Below are 25151 nucleotides of genomic sequence, written 5' to 3'. Positions count from 1 at the left end.
ACGGATACAAGGGCGCCGGCGCTGTCATGGGTACTCATTGCCCTTTCCAAACCCCCGAGGATGCGTCAGTAGGCGACCCCTGAGTGTGAATTTGGGGAGGTGTTCGAGGGCAGCCCACGATGGCACCCTCTGGTGCCGGGGTTTTTGGGGTAGTGCAGTTCTTGGACGACCTGAAGGTGATTTGGCAAGCCAAGGCGTAAAGTCTGGTGAATGTGGTCAATTGGCATTCGTCAAGCTGCTCACTGTGTGGTTTGTGCAGACATGAGGATTGGCAGAGACGATTTCCTGGGGAACCCCAACCAATCAAGTCCCAGCCACAATCACGTACGCCAGTGAGTACTCAGCACTGGCCACCGGCGGGCGAAGTTGGGGACGTGTCCCTTTCTTCATGGTGATCTGCTGATCTGCCATCTCGACCGGCGTCGCCCAATGAGTTTGTATGGCTTGATTCGGTTCGCGCCCTTGTGTCGTTGCCGTGTTGGGACACGACGGGTCTGTCGGCGCCGCAGCCCTCGATTGTCAAATTTGGTTGTAGATTAGAGCCCAGAACGCCGAGGAAGCTCAGCTCGGCGTGCCATACGATGGTTGGTTGTCTCTGCCCAAGCCTCAATGAGGAGAGCCCGGCGGGCTGTCTTGGCCCTTGGCGTTTACGGTGGACTCACATTAGAAGTACTACCGCCGCAGCAGAAAGGGAGTGTCGTGTCATGTCAGGAACGACGAGATGTACCCTCGCTGCTGACAACGCGCTGCTGAGCCCAAGTCTCTTCGGTCAAGGAAGGGGAGGGGAAGAGAGAGAGATTAGATGAGTTTATAGGCCCCTGCCATTAGCTGCAAGGTACAGCCCCCTCCCCAGTGTGGCCAAGCCGGTGTTTCATGAAGAGCAATTATTCGGATTGGTCGGCTCCTTTGCGTTTCCTTTAGTCGTCCAATTATGCAACGGCTTTCTTCTGTTCCTGGTGGACTCTTCGTCCAGAGAGAACCACCCACCCCTTCACCTAGCCCCCTCAGAGACGAGCGAAGTAGGAAGGAGGGAAGGAGGTGTGTGGGTATCCGTTGCCATGCCCTGCATCAAGAGTCAAATTCACCCCCAAAGGTCCAGAGAGAAGGAAGGAGTGAGTGACTTGGCCCTCACCTGCTGGCTCCAGCCATCCTCCCTCTGCTGGGGGCCAAAGCCCACTGCCAGAGATCCTAGGTACCTTCTCCATCCTCCATCAACCTTGTCCCCCGAGATGCACTTCCTCTCTACTCCCTAGCTTCCGTTGGTTGGTTTATTAACGTAGCCATCCCACACCCTCACCTGCTAGCTTGTTTGCCTCCTCTTCTTTCTCTCCCTCCCCTGGATACAAGTGTTGATGCACGACTCCGATCTGCCGGTTTTCGAATAGCATCGTCGCTCCTTACAAGAGATTATCTGTTATCTCAGTCATTCCTTATTCACACACTCAACACTTGGTCTCATCCCGACTCACACCCAAACAACATTGATTCAGAGACACCACCACGTCCACACCACACTGTTTAGCAGAGTTCTTGGGAGTGCTTTACTACTCCCATCACTGCCAGTCACACCTCGCAAGCCGAGTCAAAGAACATTCTAGGCCATATCTCTACTTCATCAAAGCATTCCAGCGCATTTCCTACCAGCCACCTGCGATTCTCTTTGAAGCTGGTCAAATACTCAATTAGACTCACCTACGTCTACCAGCAATCTCGTTTTGACAACCTTCATTCCAAGCGAATCTTCACAGACAGATCAAGACACAAAAACAGCATGAAGTCTTCTGCTGTTGTCATGCTGGCTTCGGCCGCTGTTGGCCAGGCCCTTCAGCAGTGCTCTGGCACAGCCAAGGAGGAGGGCGGCAACTGGTGGTGCGGTGCTGTCGACCAGATCCTGTACTCCAACGTCGGGCATCCAGGCACTTACAAAGCTGTCAACCATATGGGGGATGATGGATCCTGTACCTTTGAGGATATCCCCTTTTCCGGTCCCCTAGCCCCTTTCAATGAGGAGGTAAGTCTCTTATAAATGCGCTGATCCGTGTCTTACCTACACACTTTCTTGCACGTACTCACATACTACCAGCTTGTTCCTGTCTTCCGTGGTCCTATGAACCTGAAGCAGGTTGGCATCTACAACCTGTCTCCTAAGGCTAAGCGGTCTCCTGCTGTTCCTCACACTCATGCCCGCCGCCATGGTCACCACGGTCATCATCACTTGCACCAGAGGCATGAGGAGGAGGAGGAGCACAGCGAGGAGAAGCGCGGCGATGTATGGGTCACCGCGACAATCAATGGCCTTGTCCAGTCTTGGCTTAACAACTGGCATGGCCCTACCCCTGGGCCTGCTCCTCCCGTCAACACTCCTGCTGTCCCTCCTGTTGCTTCCCCCAGCCCTACTCCCACCCCATCTAAGCCCGCAGCTGCCGTCAAGCCTGCCAGTTCCAAGCCTGCCAGCTCCAAGTCTGCTGGTTCCAGCTCCGGCTCTAGCTCTGGTACCACAACTGGTGACTACACCCGAGTTGGCTACTACAACGCTGACAAGGCTATTGCTGATGGCATCGTCTTCCTTGGCAACTACGGCGGCCAGGGTTCCGGCAAGTTTGACAAGTAAGTACCACGCCTAAGCATTCCATCATACCTATCCGGGTTCTGACTGCAGACAGTGTATTTGGCAACTCTTTGTCGTACTTGAATTCCGATGCCACCGGTGGTGCTGCTTCACCCCAGATCCTGAACCCTGTCACCCTCAAGTCGAACCAGGAGTTCCTCATCGCCAGTGACAAGTCTTGCGATGATGGCAGCTGTGGCTTCTCGCGCCCTGGTTCCGTTGCTTATCGTAAGCCATGTCCATACCTCTACTCCAACCTGACGGGGCTAACATGTTACAGACGGCTTCAAGGGCGAGGACTCAGTTTGGCTCTTCGAGCTGAACATGCCCCTCGATGGCACCACTGGCTTCAACGCAGATATGTCCGCTCTCTGGTTCCTGAACGCCCGGATTCCCCGCACGGCCCAATACAACAAGTGCTCCTGCTGGCCCGAATGCGGGGAGCTTGACGTTCTCGAGGTCCTTGCCCCCGGCGACACCAAGTGCAAGTCCACCTTTCACTCCAACGTCCCTGGTGGCTCTTCCGACTACTTTGACCGTCCCATCGGTGAGCCCATTAAAGTCGCTGTCGTCCTTGATGGCGACTCTGGCCAAGTCTCAGTCAAGGTCCTCGACAACGACGTCGACTTCTCCACTGGTCTCTCCCGCTCACAGGTGGAGAGCTGGCTTTCTGCTGACTCCTTCTCGGCTGCGAGCGTCGGCGGCAAGACCAACAAGGTCAGCTTGTTTGCTTTGTCGTCCTAAAAAGCTCTGGATCGAAATTTGGGGATTGGGTAAACACCATGATTGCATATGGTGTGAGGCTTTCACAATTTCTGCCTTACTTGACCAAGTCAAGCGGGCTTCTTGCGTTGGATTCACGGCATCTCATGACGCGACCACGACTTTTTCTTTCTTCATCTTGCCTTGTCTTTCTCTTCGATATGCGAGGATATATCAGTTATGCCTCACGTTGGGGGCTTCGGGGCATTGCAAACGAACATGCCTCCTAGGCGTCGAAAGCGGAAGATACCCGGCCCAAGAAAAGTGTGCCCTCTCTTTTTTCTTCTTTTCTTCTCTATGGAATAGGTCAGAGGAGGACGGGGTTTTCTCCTCTCTTGGTATCTTGAAGAGGAGCAGTCAATTCATGCGGAAATTTTCAACATGCGGCCATTTGTGCAGCATTCTGTCTAGTGTGATGGCGCTCTCCAGGCTCTAGATTTTTCTCGCCGTGGTTTGCTCGATGAAACTAGGGGAAGACAATTCGCGTCCAGTGCGAAGCAAGTATTAAGTGAAATTGGCGAGAGTAACCCAACGTTTGCGGCCTCCCAGATACTGCCGCTCATGGCGCCTGTCGCTCTAGTAATATTGCTGGGGAGAGCACGTATAACACAACGCACTTCAAACCTTGTTATACCTAGCTACGTATTCTATCATTCTGCTGACATATCATCACAGATCATCGGTGGATGAGGAACAGGGAACTTCCTGGGCTTTTCGAGAACGAGAATCGCCCAGACCGCCTTGAAGTTACCGCCGAACAACCACGATCGCGTGCCTTGTTTGTAAACTGGCGATGGCGGTTCAAGTGCATTCGCGACTCGCGGTTTGCGGTGGTGTGCGGACGTCCGAGCCGTTATCCCTCCGTAATCTGACAAATGGCATGCCTAAAATGACATATACCAAGCGCGCGGCAGGCCCACTTGTCTTGATAGACCGAGCGCGTCCGCAACGGTTCGGGGGCCGGGTGGGGCATCATAAGCTTGGTAAGCTCGCATCTGAGCGGTTCGAGATCGTGAACTACACAGCGTGCGTGGTTTCTACACTTCCAGGGATTGGTGGTTTTCTGCGACTCCGTGTGAAGCGTGAGACCCAGGTGCATCGGCTGGATGGCGGAGCAGTCAGCAGCGAATGCAAGTTGACGTTGCTTACCTACTTGAGGGATACTTAGCTGCGTAAGTCTATAAGCAGATTTTGATGAGGTACCTCTGTACACGGTAGTAAGCAGTTTGAAGCTGCAAGAAAAGAGGGGTGTTGGTGTTGGCGCTACCTCAATCCGGTAGTTTACGTCGAGGTGCGTTGACCCCGTCATGGGTACCTGCTCCTGTATGGGAAGAGGGAGACGCTTCATAAAAACTTAGAATGTCTATAAAGACGACATGGCCGCTGCTTACCGTCAATATTGAAGCATAGCCATCATCAGCAAACAGCGTTCCACAATCTAATCGACCCTACTTCAGAATCTATCAGTATGCGTCTCTACATCCAAGCCGATCACATGGTACTTTGGGAGGCTCATGTCTAACGCGATGCAGAACAGCCTCGAGCCGATCGCCAAACAGCACATTCATCAAACCTCAAAATGTCCAAGAACATTATCACAGTGTTCGGCGCCACAGGTGCCCAGGGCGGAAGCGTCGTGTCCATCTTCCTCAACGACCCCAAGCTCAGCAAGGATTGGCAGGTCCGCGGCGTCACTCGTGATGTTAGCAAGGACTCCTCCAAGGCTCTTGCAGCCAAGGGTGTCGAAGTTATCGCTGTTAGTACATCCTCTAGAGCCGCTGATAATTGGCTAGGATAGTCAAGCTGAACCTTTGCTTGATAGGCCGATCTCAGTGACAAATCTTCGCTCGCCGCTGCGGTCGACGGCGCCACGGCCGTTTTCGCTGTGACCAACTACTGGGACAAGCTGGACAAGGAGCTCGAGACCCAGCAGGGCAAGAACATTGCCGACGCCGCTCTGGTGCGTAGACCGTCCGCTGTTGCAGCGCAGAATACATTCTGATACGTAGTAGGAGGCTGGCGTCAAGCACTTCATCTTCAGCTCGCTCCTCGACATCAATAAACGTACGTATTTCCCCTCTCGTCCGAGACCGCTCCAAACGCATTGCAAGACATGTCACTGACATGTCACGAAAACAGTAAGCAACGGCATCCTCCCTGACGTGTACCACTTCGACAGCAAGGCCGCTGTCGAGGAGTACATCCGCACCACTTCTCTCCCGTCAACCTTTTTCCTCCCCGGCTTCTACATGTCCAACCTCCCCGGCGGCATGTTCCGCCAGACGCCCCCGGATAACGCCTGGGCCCTGACACTCCCCATCCCTGCCAGCTCGCCGATCCCGCTCTTTGACGCGGCCGCCGACACGGGCAAGTTCGTCAAGGGCATCGTCCTGAACCGCGAAAAGGTGCTCGGCAAGCGGGTACTCGCGGCGACGGCGTACACTACTGCGGGCGAGGCCGTCGAGATCTTTAAGAAGGTGTACCCGGAGGCTGGCAAGACGGCGCGGTACAACGAGGCCTCGCACGACGACTTCCGCGGGGCGCTCAAGGGCCAGGGCATGCCGGACTTCGTGGCCGAGGAGATGCTGCAGAACATGAGGCTTCTCAATGAGTTTGGATACTACGGCGGCGAGAAGCTGGACGAGTCGCACGCGATTGTAGAGGACAAGCTGACGACGTGGGAGGAGCATGTGAGAGAGTCCAAGGCCTTTGCTGAGCTGCAGTGAGTTCGTCGGCGTGTCGTTAGTGCGCGATAGCAGTAGATGATAAGATGATGGTCTTTATACCACTGCGAGCCTGATGAATCAATGTTCAATTCAATCGTGTCGTTACCGATATCTGCACGGGTCATCGGCCTGAGGTGCCGTGTTCTGCGATACCCTCCTCTTTCTCGACTGCATGCTGGGTTGCACATGCGGATCAGACGGCGGTTAGGGCAGCAACTTTCTAGAGAAGGTCAGAAAAGAGTATTTGTAGGTTGGCAACGCTCGCAGTTCCGGCGCCGGAAGGTCTATGAGAGCCAGCCAGCCGGTGCTCAAAGATGAGATGAGATGCCGAGGCCCCAGATCGGCCGGCGGTGCTGAGGCGGGCCAAAAAAGAAGGTTGCGTAGGCAGGTGGGCTAATTATGCCGCCCGCCGGGATGGAAGAACCGAGGCAAAGCCTGACCCCATGTTTTTTCTGGCACTGCGCCCTCCAACCCCCATCCAGTCTCTTCTAGCTTCTGAGTTCTGCCGCCACGCAAACGCCAAGCACGAGCCCCACAGGGTCACTTGTCTGTCCTGCACAGTCCCCCAACTCCCCCATTACTCGAGTGCGCGCGCACTAAGCATGAGCCACGAGCCCAACCTGCCTCCGCCATCCCGGGACTCGGCTCCTCCCCCGACTTGACTTTTCCCCCTCTCCCTCCCCAACGCATCATCGTACGTTGTTGTATGGTTATCCGACATCACTCCGACATCACGACTGATCGAGGTTAATTATTCATTATCGTACTCGAGGACCCGGCTCGGTTCAAGCCAATCCACGTCGCTTTTCCGGAGCCTGGCGTGCAGACCGACACATCACATACGCGCTCGAAGGAAATCGCCACCCACCCTTACCGATAGGCGGGATTGCGAGATAACGCCGAACCGACACAGCATCCAAGGAAAACTTATTCCTCGCGGGAAAAGTAAATATGGCTTCCCCTCCAAAGCCCTGGGAACGGGCTGGTGCTACAACAACAGCTGCCTCAAGTGCGTTGAACGCCAAACAAAAGTCACAAACGACTCTAGATCAAGATTTACTAACGGCGACTCCAGCAACGGCCCCAACCGCCGCCTCTTTTCCCTCCTCCGGCAGTACCCCGCCCGCCGTCCCCGAACGACCGGCCTCCCTCGCCTCCGCCGTCAACCAAAACGCTGCTGCCTACAGCAGAGGTGTCGGCGCGACGAACAGCCCTTACGGGACCTACGGTGGCGCCTACTCTTCTCCCTACAGCAGCCCGTACTCCAGGATGGGTTCTTACGGTGGCTATGGCGGCGGCATGTATGGCGGTTATGGTGGTATGGGTGGTGGCATGTACGGTGGAGGCATGTATGGCGGCATGGGCATGGGAGGCATGGGAATGGGCGGCGGCATGCCTGGGAACCCCAACGATCCGAACAGTTTGACGAACCGATTCAACAACAGCACGCAGGCAACTTTCCAGATGCTGGAAGGCATCGTCGGCGCCTTCGGAGGCTTTGCTCAGATGCTGGAGAGTACATACATGGCCACACACTCGAGCTTCTTTGGTATGTCCTACAACCTCGACACGGCGGGTATCGGCGGCTAATTTGTGAATCTAGCCATGGTCTCGGTAGCAGAGCAGTTCAGCAACCTTAGAGATACTCTGGGTTCGATCCTCGGCATCTTCACGCTGATGCGTTGGATTCGCACACTCATCGCCAAAATCACCGGCCGACCACCCCCGGCCGACGCGACAGCTCTTACGCCAGCAGCTTTCGCCAAGTTCGAGGGTCGTCAGCCCATTGGGCCCGACGGCGCTCCTCTGGGACCCCCCAAGGCATCCCGCAAGCCGCTCTTCTTCTTCCTCCTTGCCGCGTTCGGTCTCCCGTACCTTATGCGCAAGATGATTAACACCATGGCCGCCTCCGCAGAGGAAGAGGAGCGGCGTCGCATGGCACTGGCCGGTGAGCAACAGGCCTTGGATCCGTCCAAGCTCGACTACTGCCGCCTGCTCTACGACTACACTCCCCAGCCCGGTAACGCCGTAAAGGATGTCGACATGGACGTGCGCAAGGGTGACCTCGTCGCCGTCCTCTCCAAGAGCGATCCTATGGGTAACCCCAGCGAGTGGTGGAGATGCCGGGCCCGCGACGGCCGCCAGGGCTACCTGCCATCGACTTACCTCGAAGTCATCAAGCGACCCGGTCAGCCTCTAGCCGCTATTAAGGCTGCCGCCAGCGACAGTAGCCGGACTAACTCGCTGACCGGCGCCGCTCCTGAGAAGGCACCCGAAGTAATGTCCAAGATTGGCGATGTGTCGCCGGAAAGCTTCCAGAAGAGTGTGTTCTACAACTAAACAAGACATAACTTACCGTCAGCGGGGGCGACCTCTCTGGCAGGATGATAAGACGGGGCTATAGGTTTTCTTTGTAAGATGTGTACGATTGGTTTTTTTTCTTTCTTTTTCTACTGGGTGGTCCTTCTCTGGACCAAAAAGCTCGGCGTTCAGGTTCATGAATGAGTCAGTGGCACGAGGAGCTGTTTGGTATCGAGCGCTTGTATACTTTGGTCTCAGTTTGCCATGAATACCCAAAGTGAAGCGACGAGGTCAGGTTGCATGTGACAGGCCACGAGAGTTAGTGTACCTACCTACATTGACAATGCTTAGTTTTTTCTTCTTCTTTTTTGGCTATTGCTCGGAATGATACAGCACACGAAGCGTGATGTGTGATAGCTATGAAGCCTGCGCGAGAGGAGGAAAATGCAATCAGGACGACATGTCCATGCGGTTCCATCGCGGGGCTTGGAGCAGGATCCGTACTGGGTTCGCGAAAGCATCCGTATCCTATCTGACCTAAGCTTATCCTTCCACATGAGTCCGTTTCCACGATTGACGTCAGATTGGACGACAAGCCCCGTTATCAACTCCAGAGTCACTTTGGTGTCTTGAGAGTGCCAGCCCTTTTCCCCATCTGCCGCCAGCTGCTGGGACTGCCGCATCCGACCATGCAGTCCCCCAAAAGCTGAATGAAGCCTAAGCTGTAGCACCCTCAAAGAGCGCGTGCCTCAGCTCCCCCAAGTGAAGACGCACGAGCCACCGATGACGTTGTTGACTTACGTCTTATTTTCACGGGCTATCCTGCTCCCAGTCAGCCCTGGTCCTCCCGCCAAGGTCCCTCTCCCGTCCAAGCTACCTACGTAACCTGTACTGGACAGGCCGGGTCCCCTACCTCGAGGAAGAAAAAGAGAGAAGGTACCTTTCTTCGCGTACCTGCCACCTGTGCCAGAAGCAATTACCTTACCCCATCGTCACCTCCCACGCACATCCTACAAAAGGCCAGCTCCGCCCGGCCCTGTCTGTAGCTTTTCTACAATTCAAAGCACTAAAAGTCGAGAAAGAACAACAACATTTCGTCGCGTTCGTGTACTGACACTCAGCACCAAGCAATACCCTTCGGATCAAGTCAGTTTGGGCTTCCGAGCGTAACTACCGCTACCGCTTCCCTCCCTATCCACCACGGACAGACAGCACACGACCAACCAAGACTTTTTTTTTCAAGTTCCGAGAGTTGAAGCCTTCCCCGCACCATTGAAGATGACGCTCTACTACACCCTCGTGCGTCTCTCGACCTCCCTCACGACGAGGAACTTCCTCCCCAATCGACAATGGGACACGAGGATGCTTCTCAGATGACGGGACGATGCTGACTATCCTTTCCGCGTTAGGTGTTCGTCCTGCTCATGGCAGAGATGGGGCTGTTTATGCTCCTAATCGTGCCTCTTCCGTTCACCGTGAAGCGCAAGCTGTTTACGTACGTTTTAACCCGTTCTCTTTGCATTCTTTGCTTCCGGCTCTGCCTTGCTCTGAACCAACGATTACTAACGTATCTCGGTTTGTCGGCAGGTTCATCTCCGAAAGCCCAGTCGTCGCAAAAGTCCAGTATTGGATGAAGATCACATTTGTCTTCATCCTCATCCTCTTCATCGACAGCGTCAACCGTGTGTACCGCGTCCAGGTCGAGCTTGCGCTTGCTACTGAGAAGCAGAACAGCGGGTACGTTCCCCCCCTTTTCTCTCTAGCGTTGACGCTCTCTTGAACTCCACCCGCAACACCCTTTCCGAGCACCAAAAAGACCACACACGATACTAACCAATGCCTTCTCTACAGCGCCGCCGTTATGGGTCACGAGCGCCTCGAGGTGCAGGCCCGCAAGTTCTACTCTCAGCGCAACATGTACCTCTGTGGTTTCACCCTCTTCCTTTCGTTGATCCTGAACCGCACCTACGTCATGATCCTTGAGGTCATGCGCCTCGAGGACAAGGTCCGCAGCTACGAGGGCACCAAGGGCAACACCAAGGAGAGTGAGAAGCTTGCTGTTGCTGGCCAGCCCGGCGAGATTGCCAAGCTCCGTAAGGAGCTTGAGCAGAAGAACCGCGATATCGAGACGCTCAAGAAGCAGAGCGCCGGTCTGCACAAGAGCTACGACGAGCTCTCAGACCAGTACGCCCAGACACAGCCTAAGGGTGACAAGAAGGCGCAGTAAATGAATTAGGCTTGATAGTCCCAACCTATCGCGAAAGTATATCTCAGACAAACGCTGTGCATGGAAATGTGGTGGAAAATGGTGAAGCGAGCTGTGGAACATACTCCGATTCGCGGATCCATTCCAGGTGGGACAATGGCGCAGAAGGCCTGGATGGCATTGTGTTATAGCTATAATCAAGGTCTTGCTTTTGACGCAAAGCACTCTCACGCACTTCGTTTTGTATCTCATGTGTGTGTGTACCTTACCACCGATGCGTGCTACAAAATTGGCGATGACGGACCAACCGTAACTGGGATTTGTGTCCAAGCCAGCTGAACTGTACCCAAGTTGTTGCTCGCCCGGTTAGAGGCTGTATCCTGGACTGCAACATGGTCAAGAACTTGGTCTTGGGCGGTTTAGGTTTTCATTATGAGAAACCTTGTTACAACTAACGAGGGATAACTTCATGATGTCCCAGTATAGTGCGGCTGTTCGCATGACTTTGAACACTAAAAAAGGCATCTTTCACACATTGTGAAACATGTCAATTACGACAAGCATTCTACATCTGTTGGACTAGCAATATGATCTACTGACACATCTGAAATGCAGATTCCTATTTGCGACCTGTTTCACTATGTCGTTATGTCGAATTGATGCCAGTGCTCGAATACCGTCTACAAGCCAATGGGAGCGTGTAGATGTTTCAAGGCACATGTGTAATTGATGAGAACACTTACAGGCTACCCTCAAGGTTCAAGAATCGGGGCTTGTATTCATGAATCTACCCACCTGTCGTCATCTTTGACATCCTTTGAGCGAAGAACAGCATTTGAGAGGCCCCGAGACAGTAACAAGCTTGCTTTTGTGCGCTTGAACACCACCGGCGGACTACGACAGGCACACCCTCACCTACTCGCCATGACCCAGCTTTTTGCAGAATTCTTTATACTATATAGTGTGGACGACATAATCATGCCAATGTGAAATATGGTAACTAGGCCCATGATTCACCCGATGATTAACGTGTCTGGAAAGTTACATTGGAAAGTAGAAATAGCTGCTGTGCATGCTTAGTTAAGACATCTTTCTGCTGTAACTTAGGAGCAAGTTCACAACTTCACAAGCGACCCGACCCCTTTTGCTACACCATGAGCTGGCTAGGGGAGTATCCAGTTTTGATTAGTATGTTGGCCCAGCTTGGACAAGACAGCAACGGCTTAGTGTTCTCAAGAGCAATCTTCTAATTCCCCTTTTATCGCCAAGTGACACTCTCTCTTACGCAAACAGACCCCTGTCTGCTGTATAAGTAGCAACAGTTCTAAGAACCGTTAGAGTACTTCAAGAGTTTGTTGTGTGAATGTCATATGTGTTTGCTTTTAAGTCTCGTCTAAGAGCAAATGACAACCAAGGAAGACGACAAACATCCTCTAACAAAAATTTCCTCAGCCAATATTCTATGTATGCTTCAGCAGACCTATTTCCTTTAAAACAAGCCATAAGTAACTTAGCACAATAAGAATGACCTTTTCTGTCCTGTTAAATATGCTTTACTTGACTTAGTGCTAGTTATTAGTCTTGTATCTTTCAGCTGGAGGATTAGTCCTTTTTTTTTGGGGGGGGGGGGCGGGGGGGTTCGTCATCCCACTTATAGAAAGAACCCCCCTCCCCTTCCTTTGCTCCCAACGGTATAGAGATTAAGATGGTTCAATAGGAGATGTTGCAGCCTTATGACAATCATTCTGGCGACGGGTGTGACTGCTTCCATGATTGTAGTCCTCTTTGACCAACGTCACCTCTTCTCTGCCAGTCTCCTATCGGAGACGGAGGTGCTTTCTGTTTCCATCAGTTGTCCAGAGACCGAAGTCTGCGAGGGATGAGGTACGGAACGGCATCGGTCGGTTGTGTTGGGACAGTCAGTCTCTTACGGACAAAGCTGCCTAGACTGGAATGGAGCGCCGAGGCTTCGACTTCCTCGACAATAGGGCACACAGTGATAGAAGGGTACACTGCCTTCTACGGGGAAGAATGGTTGACTGGTCTCATACCTCCCGAAAAATTTAGACTGAGATGAAAGATCGGATGGCTTCTTTCGCTGTTCCTCCTTTTACGGTCTTGTCTCGATGTTGCCGCGTAGCGTGTCTTCATCCATTTCAACGTTACCACGACCAACACTTTACGAAACCTTGACCACAAGAAGCCGGACCGGTCAAGTCCTCCCGTGTTTCCCTCAAAACCCAGTAACAACTAGATCAAAAGTGCACGAGCTCCTCGTGCGTGTCAAATGTCATCGTCACCACACCGCTAGACACGCAGTTCTTCTCATTATGGGATTTGTCGGATCTTTACAACTGAGGGGAGGCTAGGCCTTTCGGATGGCAATTTATAAATCGCCCTGGTGGGTGGTGTTTGAGTTGAGGGCAGCGCGTGGCTCTTGAAATGTTGGGGAGAGATTCAATGTGTGGGATGAGGATGGTGTTGGCATGGTCGTGTTTCGAGTTCCGGGCTCAACGACAGGTGGTACGGGTCATCGGGAATGGTCACTGGGTTTAGCCCGTTACTAAACGCTGCCGCAAGGGTCATACGAGAAAACACTGCTTTTCTCTATCTCATCCGCATATCTGTGTACACCAGCTTCTGATCGTAGGTCTGATGTGACGTCCTCGCTCAATCTTGAGCAGTCGGTCATATCAAGGGATCTAGTTACAGCCATACATGGCATTCCCCATAAGAAGAATGAGAAAGAGAAGCCAGTGATGGCAAGAGTCCCTTTCCACGTCCACAATCCCCAATCTGCATCAAGGAGCAGCACGCCGCCAACCCATGGACCATCAGCCTAGCCCTCCGCCTCGTAGGCGTGAGACTTGTGCTTGGGCTGGAAGTTGAAGTTGGGATGAGCCGGGCCCAGGTACATCTCGCTGGTGCTGGTCAGCAAAATAACCTCCTTCCTAGGCAATCAGTCAGTCGGCGAGGTCACATACCTGATCTTGATCCAGTCACGATAGTTCTTGCTGGCGAGGAGCGTCTCGAGGTCATTGCGGCCGTGGTACGCGGGCGGGCGGTCGTTGAGGTCGGGCGGAAGGTGTTCGAGCAGGCCGAGGGGCACGTAGCGGTGCGCGAAGCTGAGCCACTCGAGCAAGAAGCGGCGCGTGAAACCGATACCGAGCTCGTCGGTACCCCAGGCCTCCATGCCGAAGCGGCAGAACTTCTCGACGTAGGCGAGGCGCTCCGTCGCTGACTTGTCGAGGTACTGACCCTTTTCTATCTCTTCGAACAGCCAGGGCTTGACTAGGGCGCCACGACCGACCATGACGGTGTCGACCTTGGCCTTGTCAATGTGCTCGTAGTACTCAACGTGCGAGTAGCAGTCGCCGTTGCCGAGGAAGAACATGCGGCCGTCCTTTGCGTTGGGGAGCGTCGACTCGTCGGGCTCGCGCACCGTGTCGGTGATCTCGTCCTTTTGCTCGTTGTACGACTTGATCATGGCGGCGCACTCGGCGATGTAGCCCCAGTCGGCCTTCTTGGTGTACCGCTGCTCCCTGCTGCGGCCATGAAGGGTGATGGCGGCGCAGCCAGGGGCGCCGAGGCGGTCGCGGTTCTCGCGAGAGCCGAAGGCGAGCTTACCGAGGATGGTGGTCGCCGTCGGGCGGTTCTGCCGGACGCCCGTGCGGAGCTTGACCGTGATGGGGATCTCGCCCGACACGGTGTTCATTCCGCGGACCATACGCTCGAGCTTGCCGTGGGCCTCGAGGAGGGCGGAGCCGCCGCCGGCCTTGAAGACCATGTCAATGGGGCAGCCGCAGTTGAGGTCGATGAGACGCAAGTGGGGGACGTAGCGGTTGAGGAGGTCGGCCGACTTGACGCAGTGCCAGGCCTGGCTGCCCGAGATCTGCGCACCGAACCTGAGATCACGGGAGTTTTCGTAGCCCTGGACAATGCTGCTGCTGTCCGGGTTGACCTTGGGCGGGCTGATCTCGCTCTCATGGGCCTTCATCAGCGCCCAATCGTTCTTAACTCCCTGCACCAGGGGCAAGCCCAGAGCCATCTCCGAGTAGGTCAGCTGCGCGCCGAGGTCGACGCAGAGGCGGCGGAAGGGCAAGTTGCCCTGGGTGGTCAGCGGGGCGAGTGCGGGTGTCTCCTTGCCAAAGTACAGCTTACGCTTCTCGGACGGCTTCAGGGGCGGGTCGACAAACTGGGCACGCAGGTCCTCATGGGTGCTAGTCATTTGGTCCTTGCGGCGCTGGTGAAACTCGTCGCCCAGTCTTGCCTCCTTGTTCATCCAGGTGATGTACTTGTCCGTCTCGGTAAAGTCAACGCGCTTGCGGCTGAGATCAATCTTGAGCTGGTTTTCCGTATTGTTGTAGACACCGGGCCTGAGATCCTCGCGCCCGGCGTCTGCGGGGGCCTCGCCGCCCGAATTAGCATCCTTGGGCTCATCGACAAGGACCAGCTCCTTGCGGCCGTCCTCGTGATCGACTTCCCTCATGTGGCTCTTGACGAAGCGGCACTTCCAGCCGGAGGGGCAGGTGCCCAGCTTCTCGAAGATGGGGCACTTGCCCTCAAAGGTGTCGAGGTCCTCGCGACGGCCCTCCTTGAGATACTTGCGCAGGTCGTGAAGCATGTTGCACCTGTCGCCGAACTTGCAGTCGCGAGGAGAGAACTCGGGGGTGTAGGCACGGCTGTTACAGAGGCGAAGGGCGTCGTCGAAATGACCGAAGCTGCGCTCCTTGTTCTGGCCCTTCTCACGCTTCTTCTTGTCGCGCTTGTCACGGCTGTCTCGATTATCGCGGCTGTCGCGGGAATCTCTGCCATTTCCCTGATCGCGACCCTCAGCCGCATCATCGTCGGCGATGTCATCCTGCTCCTTCGCCTGGTCTTCTCTGTACACCAGAAACCTGCATGTGAGTTAGTCATGTAAGCCCCTCAAAGTTCATAGAATGAAACTCACTCGGCCTTGATAGGAGCCTGGCCACGTCTCACATCTCTGTCGTCCTTCTTCGGCTGTGCAGGCGCATCGCCGGTATGGACAGCACCAGGGCCATCATCGGCTGGCTTCGTCTCCATGGCAGGGGCATCGCTCATCTGAGCATCGGCCTTCTCACCAGCGTTACCGCTGGCAGGGACGGGCTCCACTTGCTTGTAAGCCTCGTCAACGGCAGCACGCTGCTCCTCGGCGGCGGGCAACTCGGCAGGCTGCGCGGAGTCGTCCACCTTAAGGCGCTTCGCTGCGCGTTGCTCGGACTCCTCGATCTGAGAGGCCGTGTTCTCCATCCTGCTCCGTGGTTTCTGTTCTTGACTTGGCTGAAGGGGGTGAGAACGTCGCCAGTCTTTGCTGTTGAAGGCAAATGAGGTTGGATGCACAGTCAGTGGTGTTGTGAGTGAAGTCGGGAACGGCAAGGTGTGGGCCGGTCAAGGTGGGAAGAGAAGAGAAAGCCAAGCCGCCGACTGGTGAAGGAAGGCAAAGGGGACGAGAGGAAAATTTCCGTTTCAGTCTCCGCTGCGTATCATCAGTCGGTGTACGGAGTAGAAGGAGGCGCCAGAAACAGAATCTGGAGGCTTGGTTTGTTAAATAAATCCAAGTACCCTAGTTGATTTGCTCTGCTTTTCACACAATGGGAAAGAGTTGGATCAATTTGCTTCAATCGCCCCGAAACTGCCAAGTCGCGGTATGAAGAAAAAATGTCGATACCACAGGCTTGAGCTGAGTCGGAAAGTGGGGCTTTTTGCCAGAGGGGCAGTTAGGTGCCTTCCTCGCCGGCAGTGTAGACGTATACATACCTTCCTTCCTACCTGAGGTACTTTACCTACTTGGGCCGAAATCTAGCTTGTAGCCCCCCTCCTCAGTTCGGCTTCAATGTGACTGGGAATTCGTTGCATATCTAAGCAGATACCTGGGTAGCATAAACGTCACAAGCAGCAATGATAACAGAAACAGGAACGCAAATAGAAATGAACATCTCAGCGCACTACGCACTGTCACCAAGTGGGGGGGGGGGAGGCAAAACACACAAGTTTGCAAAATCAAGTCCCAGTACCACTACCTAACTAAATACCATATTGTGTATAGATGTTAAATCCCGATAGCCGATGCCTTCATCGATGAACGTTCGTACATGAACTGAATATAGGCAGTATCGCTAGCCCGTGGTTATGCCTGTCCATGACAGGCTGGCATCAAGAGCCCACCTACGTCGTCACCAGACTCGGGAGCAGCAATCGACGTCTGATGGGCACTTTTTTGCTACTACCCAAGAAATTGGCCCGATTACCAGCTGCCTCCCGCTCTTGTCCAAGCCCGTGCATAGACCTGGAATGGCAACGAACGGCACCTGCTGGAGGTTGGCCTTGCCAAGTATCCCAACCTGGCCCTCACTCGAATCGGCTATTACGCCTTTCGCAGGCATTATCCGTCCGTGGTCACCAGACTCGAGTTGACGCTCGTATCCTTCGGGGAGTTCCACCTGCCGAGGGTTTTATTCAAGACGCCTGCGCCGTCCGTATTGATCGCCTTGAAACGTTCTGGTCCGCAAAGTTCTGCCCGGTTGCCCGACTAATTGTAATCCGTGGTAATCCATCAGTGAATGGAGATTTGTTTGCTGTCCCTCTTCTCCCCAGCGTGGCCGCCTCATCAAACGCTTCGTGGCTCGACGTGCGCAGGCTATGTCGTCTTGTTAGTTTGTCTGCTTTGCCGTGTCGCTCATCTCGCATCTACTCACCGGACTGTTGAGCATGCTCTGCCTCTTGTTTCTGCCCTTCTTGATGTGGCTCTTCAACGCACTCGAGTCTAGCGGCTTAAGCAGCTCAAAGCTGCAGAGTAACTCGTTCGACACAGACATGACAGCACCCCAGTTGTCAAACTCACCGCAGTACTAAGGTTTCTCGTTAGTAAAGCTCGCAGCAGAATTCCAGGCCGAAGACTTACGTTGGGGGCACTGAAAACTGTGACAAGGACTCTATCATTGAAGAATTCGTACCCGTCTTCAACCACCATGTGTGCTCGGCAAATTAGATCGAAATCGTGCGTCGCAAGAAAATCCAGTATCACTCTCTTGCCAAAGCAATAGCTTACGCCTCTTTCATTGGCCTCCCAATCTTGTTCCATATCGGCCGGGTCAGACCACAACAGATCGTTGAGCAGGCCGTAGTCGGGTACGTCGGTGGGACGGGCAATGTTGCGGATGTCGTCCATGTGGCTTAAAGCGGGCGACAGACCACCGTGGACGCAAAAGATCTTGCCGGCAACGATGGCAGCAATGGGCAGTGTGTTGAAGCAGTCGATGAACGTCTTCCAGATCTTGACGTTGCAACGGCGCTTGCACTCGTCGTAGAACCCGTAGACTCTGGTGACATTAGCACACTCGTGGTTTCCTCTCAACAGGAAGAAGTTCTCGGGGAACTTGAGCTTGTAGCAAAGCAACAGAAGGATGGTCTCGAGTGACTGCTTGCCGCGGTCGACGTAATCACCCAGGCAGAGGTAGTTGGACGAAGGCGGAAAGCCGCACATCTCGAACATGCGGAGGATATCCGTGTATTGACCATGAACATCACCGACAATCTTGACAGGGGCATCGAGTTCCAGGAGGGCGGGCTGCGAAAGAAACACTTCGCGAGCTCGTTGGCAGATGGCTACGATCTCGGCATTCTTCAGGCACACGCTCTTGGTGACCTTGCCCGCATAGCCTGCATCGAGGAGCCGCTTGATGAAGTCGTCGAGGTCGATATCCTTGATTTCACTCATAGCCACGCCCCCCTCTTGTCTATCGCCCGAGTTTGTCGACATCGTCTTCGCGACAGGTGTGGCGGCGCCGTCACCGCCCTTTGTAGCGAGGATGGACTTGCCCGGCTGCTGCATATGGGTGTTCAAGCTACCCCCCGCACATGGGGGCTGGTCAGAGACGTGGTCAACCTCGCCCGAGGCCTGCGCGGCACTCACGTCGTGAATTCCGCTCTTGATGGTGCTGGACTGCGTCGGGGACGGCGGCGGCTGAGAGTCATCGAGCGGGGATTCAACATCACCCGAGGGCGACGTCGGCGATGTGGCGGAGTCATTGCGGCCTCGGGAGACACCGGACTTTGCGCTTTTCCCCGACTTGACTGACGCGGCGTCGGATTTTTCGTCGGTAGGGGATGTGATGACGGAGTTCCTCGGGCTGTCGGTCTTGCTGGAGCCGGGAATCTTGGATCGAAGAGCCTTGAACGAGCGCGACGAGTCCTTCGTGTCGGACCTGCCAAAGGAAGGGTACGACTTGAGGTTTTCGGCAGTGCCGTCACCGCCGGTGCCTTTGCCAGTCGCGTGGCCGCCCTCTTTGGATGGCTGATTTCCCATGATGTGCAGCTCTCGCGCGGATGCAAAAGAAGCGAGCGGTCGGCCGTGGCTGGTATTTTGTCGGTTGAGTTGTGCTCGTGGGTTGGCCTCGTCTTTCGTCTGATGTATGGGCTAGCCTACACGTCTCACCGCAACAGCGCGGGTTTGGCAGGGACTCGAGATGGGAATTGAAAAAAAGTGATGTTTTGCAATGCAAGTCTTAGGGAGGATGGAAGAGGCGGTCGAGGATGGACAGGAAGCGGATGCGGGAGGGAGAGCGGCGCCCACTTGAGTTGTCCGTTTTGGGCGTGTTAAGGCGATTGCCTCTGATTGATGGCTAGAGAGGAGTTCTGTAGGCGAACAAGCGGGCGAGTGACGTATACGTGGCTCGCGGGCGGTGGGTGCGCTGGGGCAAAGCGAAGAGGGAGAGAAAATGGGTACTACTCGGTCGACCGGGGCGGATGGAATGGAGCTATTGAGGCATTCGGCGTGCACTACGTCGGGAGAAATTCTGGTCAGCCTCATTCGGGTTGCGTGGGCAGAAGGTAGGAGATAAGGCGAATGATCCGAGTTGCCGCTTGGATGAGAAGTGAGAGGGAGGAGGGACGAATGCAGGACAGCCGCACTGCCTACCTAGGCGAGAGGCACGGAGGGGGGAAAGCGCAGCGGGTATTAGGTTTGGGCTCCGTACCTCGATTGATGAACAGAGATAGATGCCTGTGGCTTGCAAGTACCTCGACCCTTTGCGGGAAAAGGCAAGACGAGAGACGAAAGTTCAATCAATAGAATGAGGTGGTTAATATGTATGGAGGCAGCAAGCGATCGAGCAGGGCAGGCGAAGACCAAACGGTAGAGATGACGAGTGAGACTTTGTGTGTTGTGTTGTGGTGTTGTTTGGTTACCTAGGTAGGCAAGGTAGGGAACGGAAGTAAGGTTGGTCGAGGCGTCGTCGAAAGGTGCAGCACCACCAGCAGTAGTGAAGTAGTAGTAGCACAGCGTCCGGGGTAGTTTGGTGGATGCGAAGTGGTGCGTTTGTGTGTCGCGGCGGAAGAGGGACGATATGTGTGCAGGTGTGTTGTTGTGTGAAAGAGAGAGGGAGAGAAAGGCACGAGAGTCAACCACGGTGGTGGATGTGGTGGTGAGAAAGTTCAGTCGGTCAGATTCTGCAAAGAGGAAGTCCAGTCCCGTCCCAGTCCCCCTCTGAATTCAACCCAATCCAATCCCAGTGGCCTGCCCGGCCGGTCCCAAGGTCTTGGTTTGGCGGCTAGGTGCTGGGTTGCTTTTGCCAAGGATCCAAAGATGGCGTTGGGGCAGCGTCTTGAGAGGGGGGAAAAGACCGAGAGAGAGGGGGAATGGTCTCAAAGGAGGAGCAGGTAGCAGATGCTGTCTCGCTAAGTTCCTTTTTGCCGTCTTTCTTCCCTGTCGAAATGGCGCCTGAAACTCGTTGGGTGTGCTGGCCCAGTGGGCTGGGCTGACCTAGGTTGGTGCAGGCAGGTCACCAAGGCTTCTCTGACGCGCTTGGCTCTTTATATTGTCTGTGCTGCCTGTCGATAGGGGCTCTGCTCGTCGAGCTGCCTTGCCTTCTTCAATCTGCCTTATTTTGCCATGCATTAGGTAGGTAGGGAGATGATGACCTCGCAAGAAGAAGACAAGGGGAGGGTGGATAGGATACGTTGGGCTGGATCGAGACCGAGGCAGTTAGCTCGGGCGCTTATCTCAATCTCTGTCGACCTCGAACAAAATGTCGATGGATCCCAGTATCAATGTAGAGTTTTAGGTACCTATCATGATGAACGGGCCTCCCTAATGCTAGGAATAAAGCAGATGGGTCAAGAGGGTAAAATTTGTGCTTTAATGCTCGACCCCTGTGTCGATGATGTTGGACGATGAGAAATCATAGTCAGCACAGCCGATGATGCGGATGCAGTCAGCCGATACCTGCGATTTGGATGATTGCCGTGTGCTGGCAGGATATCTATCTTGTTGGTGCAGTCCCAAACAGAGCCTACGTTTACTACGCCCGGGCCGAATTCATTCTGGAGGTGTTCTCTCCAAAGCGGAAGCCCGGTGAGATGTTCGAAGATCAGATGCGCTGCAACCCCTTCCATCCCAAGTGTCTATATGCAACTTGATAAGGAACAAGTGACAAAAAGAAGCATCCGGGGGGGCCGATCGGGTCGCTGGCTGGATGAAAGAGACACGGCCCCGCCCGAAGATAGGCCTAGCCTGGGCTCTCCTCCGCTGCACCTCTTGCCCTGGGAGAGACCCAAGTAGCCTAAACCCCCACCAGATTTTTGTAGCATAGGGTCTCGCCACCAAACTCCCCTCATCCTAATTGGACCAGATATGGGTTCGAGGCTCCTCCTCAGTGACGATACTTGGCGTTAAGTATTTGTCTACCGGCTCTTCGCAACGCAAAGGGTCTTGCTACCCGTGGAACCCGCCAGAGGAGGGAGTCAAATATGCTCGCGGCCCGCCCACAATAAGTTCCACGCCATCCTCCTGGTTCACGATGCCATGAATACACACACACGCGCGCGCGCATGTTTGTTTGACGTCAGCGCTGCCCCCCTTCTACGTCCATAAAACCCCAAACGCCATCCCTATCCGGCTCCGGCACTGCGGTGCCAAAGTGCACTGACCCGCCCCACACGGCGCGATGATGTGTGGGCTGAGGCCGGGACAAGTGAGTCGAAGTGAGGACGGCATCCGGCTTCTGGGTACGCGTTGCCTAGGTGCCTCCCTTCAATAACAACATCTGCGGGGTCGATAGACGGTAAAAGATGGTGACACTTCGCGCGGTCGCCCGAACTGCACCGTCGCGGCGCTGTAAGTTGCGAAGAAAGAAAGGAAAAAAACACCGGCTACCATTTCGAGTCTCCGCAAGTCTGACACTGACGGCTGCACATTCCAGCGCCGCCTCCGTTCCTCCGCTGTGCTGTCCCCGCGTCCCCACGAGTACATATTGCTGCAGCTGGCTGCCGTGCAACAGTCGAGGGCCTCAAAACAGGTGCGGGGGTTTGCTTACATGTTGCAGGAACCAAACACGACAGGCCACATTGTGTTCGCCGCCATGTGCATCCGGACGTTTTTTGAAGCCCGCGATCCAGTGTTCCGAAGCCCATCCCGCGAAAGACAAAACCATGCGGATGGACTCACGTTTTGTAATGTTGCGGTTGTGTACCGCGCGGGCACCTGCTTCGAAGTTCGGAGGCATTGCAGTGAGCCCCGCCAGGACATAAACTTGGGTAACTACGCCCTTGAAATCTCGGAAGCCGGCCCAAGCAAAGAAGAAAAAAAAGAAGAAAGAAAGTTAGTTGCGTGCCAATGTTTGGAGCGCTATAGCAGGCCTCCCCTGTCCCATCAACTTTGGAAGCAAGACCCCTCCGCCCCTCTAAAGATGATATTGCTCTTGCCGCTGAAACGGTATCTCGCCACGACGAGACTTTTCTACCTCTCTCTCTCTCTCTCTCTCTCTCTCTCTCTCTCTCTCTCTCGCTTCCTCTCTCTCGCTTCAGTCGAGGCTCTTGTGGTCGCGGCGTGATGTGAGTGAAACAAAACTACCAGATGTTTGATGGCGCGGCTTTTCCAGGAAAGACCATCTCCGTAGCGTCTGGGAGCCGTCCATTCCTCGACGGGCAGTGTTGCAGCCAAGAATGATGATATTTGGGCATGGGTCATCCAAGTGCCGTCCAACAAGGATATAAACAAAACACCGATGGGTTCAGCAAGAAAGGGGACCTTCAAGACGCAGTACGCAAATAGCGCATTTACCGGCAAGGAATCTGCCAAGAGAGTTATTAGATTGTTCCGCGTGTAGTAACCCTTTCTACAAAGAGCAGGGCATTGTGACGGACCAACCTACGTCGAAGCCGCGATGGCCCGGTTCGTCTCTCCACACACCCACAAGCCAAAATCGAGCTTGGGGTGCTGGGTCCACGTTGGCGATGCGGACGACAGGCTTGGGTCACCGAGCCACGATGGTGTTCGCGGCCGAGGCGTCATTCGCGGGAGCTGCCAACCTCACGTCGAGCTCGGAGCATGGCGGCGAGACGCTGCGGCATTACGGAGCCGGTGGGCATAAAGGTATTGAGCTGTCAGTAGTAAAATATATGATTACCGCCGGTCGTTTCCTCCAATATCCTCCGCCGAGGCACAGGCAGGATGGAAGCTAGCGGGCCATGCATGCCCTGGCTGTCGCTGGCCTCTGAGCTGGACCATGGTGGCAGTGAAGGCTTCGTCGACGAGTCAAACAGGCCGGGCGGCCAATGGCGACGGTGCCAGGGTCACATCATTGAGAAAGCTCGGCAACCTTAAAAGATTGAAAGCCTGTCTTCGGATTGGCCCCATCTCAAATCGAGCCTTGTATTGATCGGAAAGTGGTGATGCTGGTATAGAATCCTATACTATACTCTTGCATCCGTAAAGAGTATGTGAACATAGAGGGACTGAGGGAGGTGTTGGGGGACAAGGGTGAAAAAGAAGATGGGTTCTAAAATTAGAGACGACAGGGTAGGTGTGAGTGTCCCGCCTCATCGGCTAGTGGGAATTTGGTAAAGTACTACCTTGATTTGCAGAGAGGCGGGGAGCGGGCCCTGAGTGGGCGATCTGGCGAGCCCCGAAAAGACGGCCAGCCACCATGATTACTACCTAACCCACCCCATGACTGACTGGTACTAAAATGATCCATGGGGCTGAGCTCACTGCTCGATGCTGCTCGGTGACCTTACATCGCTCGGAACGTGGGCGATGGAATAATCCGGTGCCAAGTTACTGCGCTTGTGAGCTGGAAGAGGCGCACTAGTCTGAGTTGGTGCTGGTCAGCATCGACAGCCCCAGAGAAGAAAAAAAGAAGAAGAAGAAAAAACACAAGAGCTGAGCCTCCGTAGGATGACGAACACTTGGGCCACTTTAAATTGCGTGGACGGATGGAGCCAGCTTCTCGACTCGCAGCTTGGACGTGTCAGACTGCGAAACGGGTGCCGATCGAGGCAAGACCGTCCATAGTAAATACGACGCTGCAAGCAAAGATTGGAGGAGCATCTTGTTTTGTTTTCCCCTCCACGCCTCCCAACCAAGGTAGTTGGTCTGCTGAGAAACATACTACCGATCGACTGCTCGTGGGTAGTGATTGACAGCGAATCTTGCCAATGATGGCAGGAGAGCGCCAATCATCTGTCGATGGGATTTCTCGAGAGGCTGGCATTTGGCAGTTCGTGTTACCCAAATCTTTTGAGTGCGATCGATCTCATGCCACTGCACAGTGTGACAGTTTGCTATGTGCGCCGTTCCATCTGAAGATTCCGAGGTTCTCGAAGTCCGATCGTCACAACTCCAAGGGCAAATGAGAGACACGGAGAGGAGGACGCGTACGACGTGAAGAAGCGGACGTTGGGATGGCGGAGCTGGGGAAAATCGGAAATACCTGCTCCTCTCTCATCCCCTTGTGGTCTAGTCCTATAAGGGCTGACGATAGAGCGCGACACCGCGAACTTAGAGTACAGCAGGGGGGGTAGCTCAGCTCTTGGTGTTCTCTTAGCCCGGCCTGCGTCTCAATCAATCTGCGGCGGCCTCTCCATTGGTGAGTTTGGGGTTGCTTCAGCTTTTGCTTGACGTTCGCAGGCACTATAACCAACCAGACGACGACGCCTTCAGTCTTTACTAGTACTATGGATTGCCATGATAAATGATTAGTGGCCAAACATTCTCATCGGCCAAGGGCCGCAAGAAGAGGCAACGCGATCCCGGGCTCTACGCCGGACGGGCAAGGTTTGACACCAGTGTCAGAAAGTAAAGTACCCGTGCGCAGGGAACCGGCACAGCCAGAGGTTACGATGTACACTTTCGCTGGCGTGGCGTCACTGGCCCCTTCGCTCTCTGCCCTACGGCTGGACATCCCTGTCAGTGTCAGCATCCTTCATTGCGAGGGACTTTCCCCCATGTTCTCCAGTCTCTTTTGGATTTTCCACCGACTGTCAAAACCATGACCCTTTCGGGGTTTACCAGTAGACGGCGCGGAAAAGAAAACAAAAGAGGAAGAAGCCGCTTCGGTCATCTCCAGCACCGGAAGCCAAGACGGCACGCCGAGTGCTTCACGGACATGCGCGGACATGGATAATGATTCGGGGGTCGCGTTTGATACAGTGTCCTCGCACGGCATGTGGGAGGCAATCACCACACGTCAGGGCGAGAGAGAGTGGAGGGGGCATCCACCCGACACGTCTCCCTTAGCCTTTAAAA

The 25151-nt window shown here is 54.6% G+C and overlaps 7 protein-coding genes across 7 annotated transcripts; 5 read left to right on the top strand and 2 right to left on the bottom strand.

Moving 5' to 3' along the window:
* Nucleotides 1-1771: 1771 nt before the first annotated feature.
* On the top strand, nucleotides 1772-3352 carry CH63R_05698 (uncharacterized protein; the record flags this gene model as incomplete). The annotated part of the gene is made up of 4 exons (XM_018300673.1): nucleotides 1772-2011; nucleotides 2084-2607; nucleotides 2664-2836; nucleotides 2889-3352. 4 exons carry the CDS (start codon nucleotides 1772-1774, stop codon nucleotides 3350-3352), a joined length of 1401 nt encoding a protein of 466 aa, XP_018158523.1.
* A 1597-nt stretch (nucleotides 3353-4949) lies between these two features.
* CH63R_05697 (NmrA-like family protein) lies at nucleotides 4950-6096 on the top strand (the record flags this gene model as incomplete). Its single annotated transcript, XM_018300672.1, has 4 exons — nucleotides 4950-5126; nucleotides 5193-5330; nucleotides 5383-5434; nucleotides 5510-6096. The coding sequence occupies 4 exons, from the start codon at nucleotides 4950-4952 to the stop codon at nucleotides 6094-6096; spliced, it is 954 nt and encodes a 317-aa protein (XP_018158522.1).
* A 951-nt stretch (nucleotides 6097-7047) lies between these two features.
* CH63R_05696 (Pex13 protein) lies at nucleotides 7048-7686 on the top strand (the record flags this gene model as incomplete). The annotated part of the gene is made up of 2 exons (XM_018300671.1): nucleotides 7048-7105; nucleotides 7172-7686. The coding sequence occupies 2 exons, from the start codon at nucleotides 7048-7050 to the stop codon at nucleotides 7684-7686; spliced, it is 573 nt and encodes a 190-aa protein (XP_018158521.1).
* A 15-nt stretch (nucleotides 7687-7701) lies between these two features.
* Nucleotides 7702-8436, top strand: CH63R_05695 (Pex13 protein; the record flags this gene model as incomplete). Its single annotated transcript, XM_018300670.1, has 1 exon — nucleotides 7702-8436. The coding sequence occupies one exon, from the start codon at nucleotides 7702-7704 to the stop codon at nucleotides 8434-8436; it is 735 nt and encodes a 244-aa protein (XP_018158520.1).
* A 1239-nt stretch (nucleotides 8437-9675) lies between these two features.
* CH63R_05694 (Bap31 domain-containing protein) lies at nucleotides 9676-10624 on the top strand (the record flags this gene model as incomplete). Its single annotated transcript, XM_018300669.1, has 4 exons — nucleotides 9676-9696; nucleotides 9807-9892; nucleotides 9985-10134; nucleotides 10249-10624. 4 exons carry the CDS (start codon nucleotides 9676-9678, stop codon nucleotides 10622-10624), a joined length of 633 nt encoding a protein of 210 aa, XP_018158519.1.
* A 2818-nt stretch (nucleotides 10625-13442) lies between these two features.
* On the bottom strand, nucleotides 13443-15877 carry CH63R_05693 (Dihydrouridine synthase; the record flags this gene model as incomplete). The annotated part of the gene is made up of 3 exons (XM_018300668.1): nucleotides 13443-13524; nucleotides 13588-15501; nucleotides 15555-15877. 3 exons carry the CDS (start codon nucleotides 15875-15877, stop codon nucleotides 13443-13445), a joined length of 2319 nt encoding a protein of 772 aa, XP_018158518.1.
* A 1357-nt stretch (nucleotides 15878-17234) lies between these two features.
* On the bottom strand, nucleotides 17235-18932 carry CH63R_05692 (Serine/threonine-protein phosphatase; the record flags this gene model as incomplete). The annotated part of the gene is made up of 3 exons (XM_018300667.1): nucleotides 17235-17264; nucleotides 17323-17475; nucleotides 17529-18932. 3 exons carry the CDS (start codon nucleotides 18930-18932, stop codon nucleotides 17235-17237), a joined length of 1587 nt encoding a protein of 528 aa, XP_018158517.1.
* Between the last annotated feature and the right edge of the window lie 6219 nt (nucleotides 18933-25151).

Source organism: Colletotrichum higginsianum, chromosome 4 (assembly GCF_001672515.1).
Source record: "Colletotrichum higginsianum IMI 349063 chromosome 4, whole genome shotgun sequence".
NCBI classification, from domain to species: Eukaryota; Fungi; Ascomycota; class Sordariomycetes; order Glomerellales; family Glomerellaceae; genus Colletotrichum; species Colletotrichum higginsianum.
The sequence above is the reverse complement of the archived record's forward strand: the minus strand, read 5'-3'. Positions and strand labels throughout refer to the sequence as shown.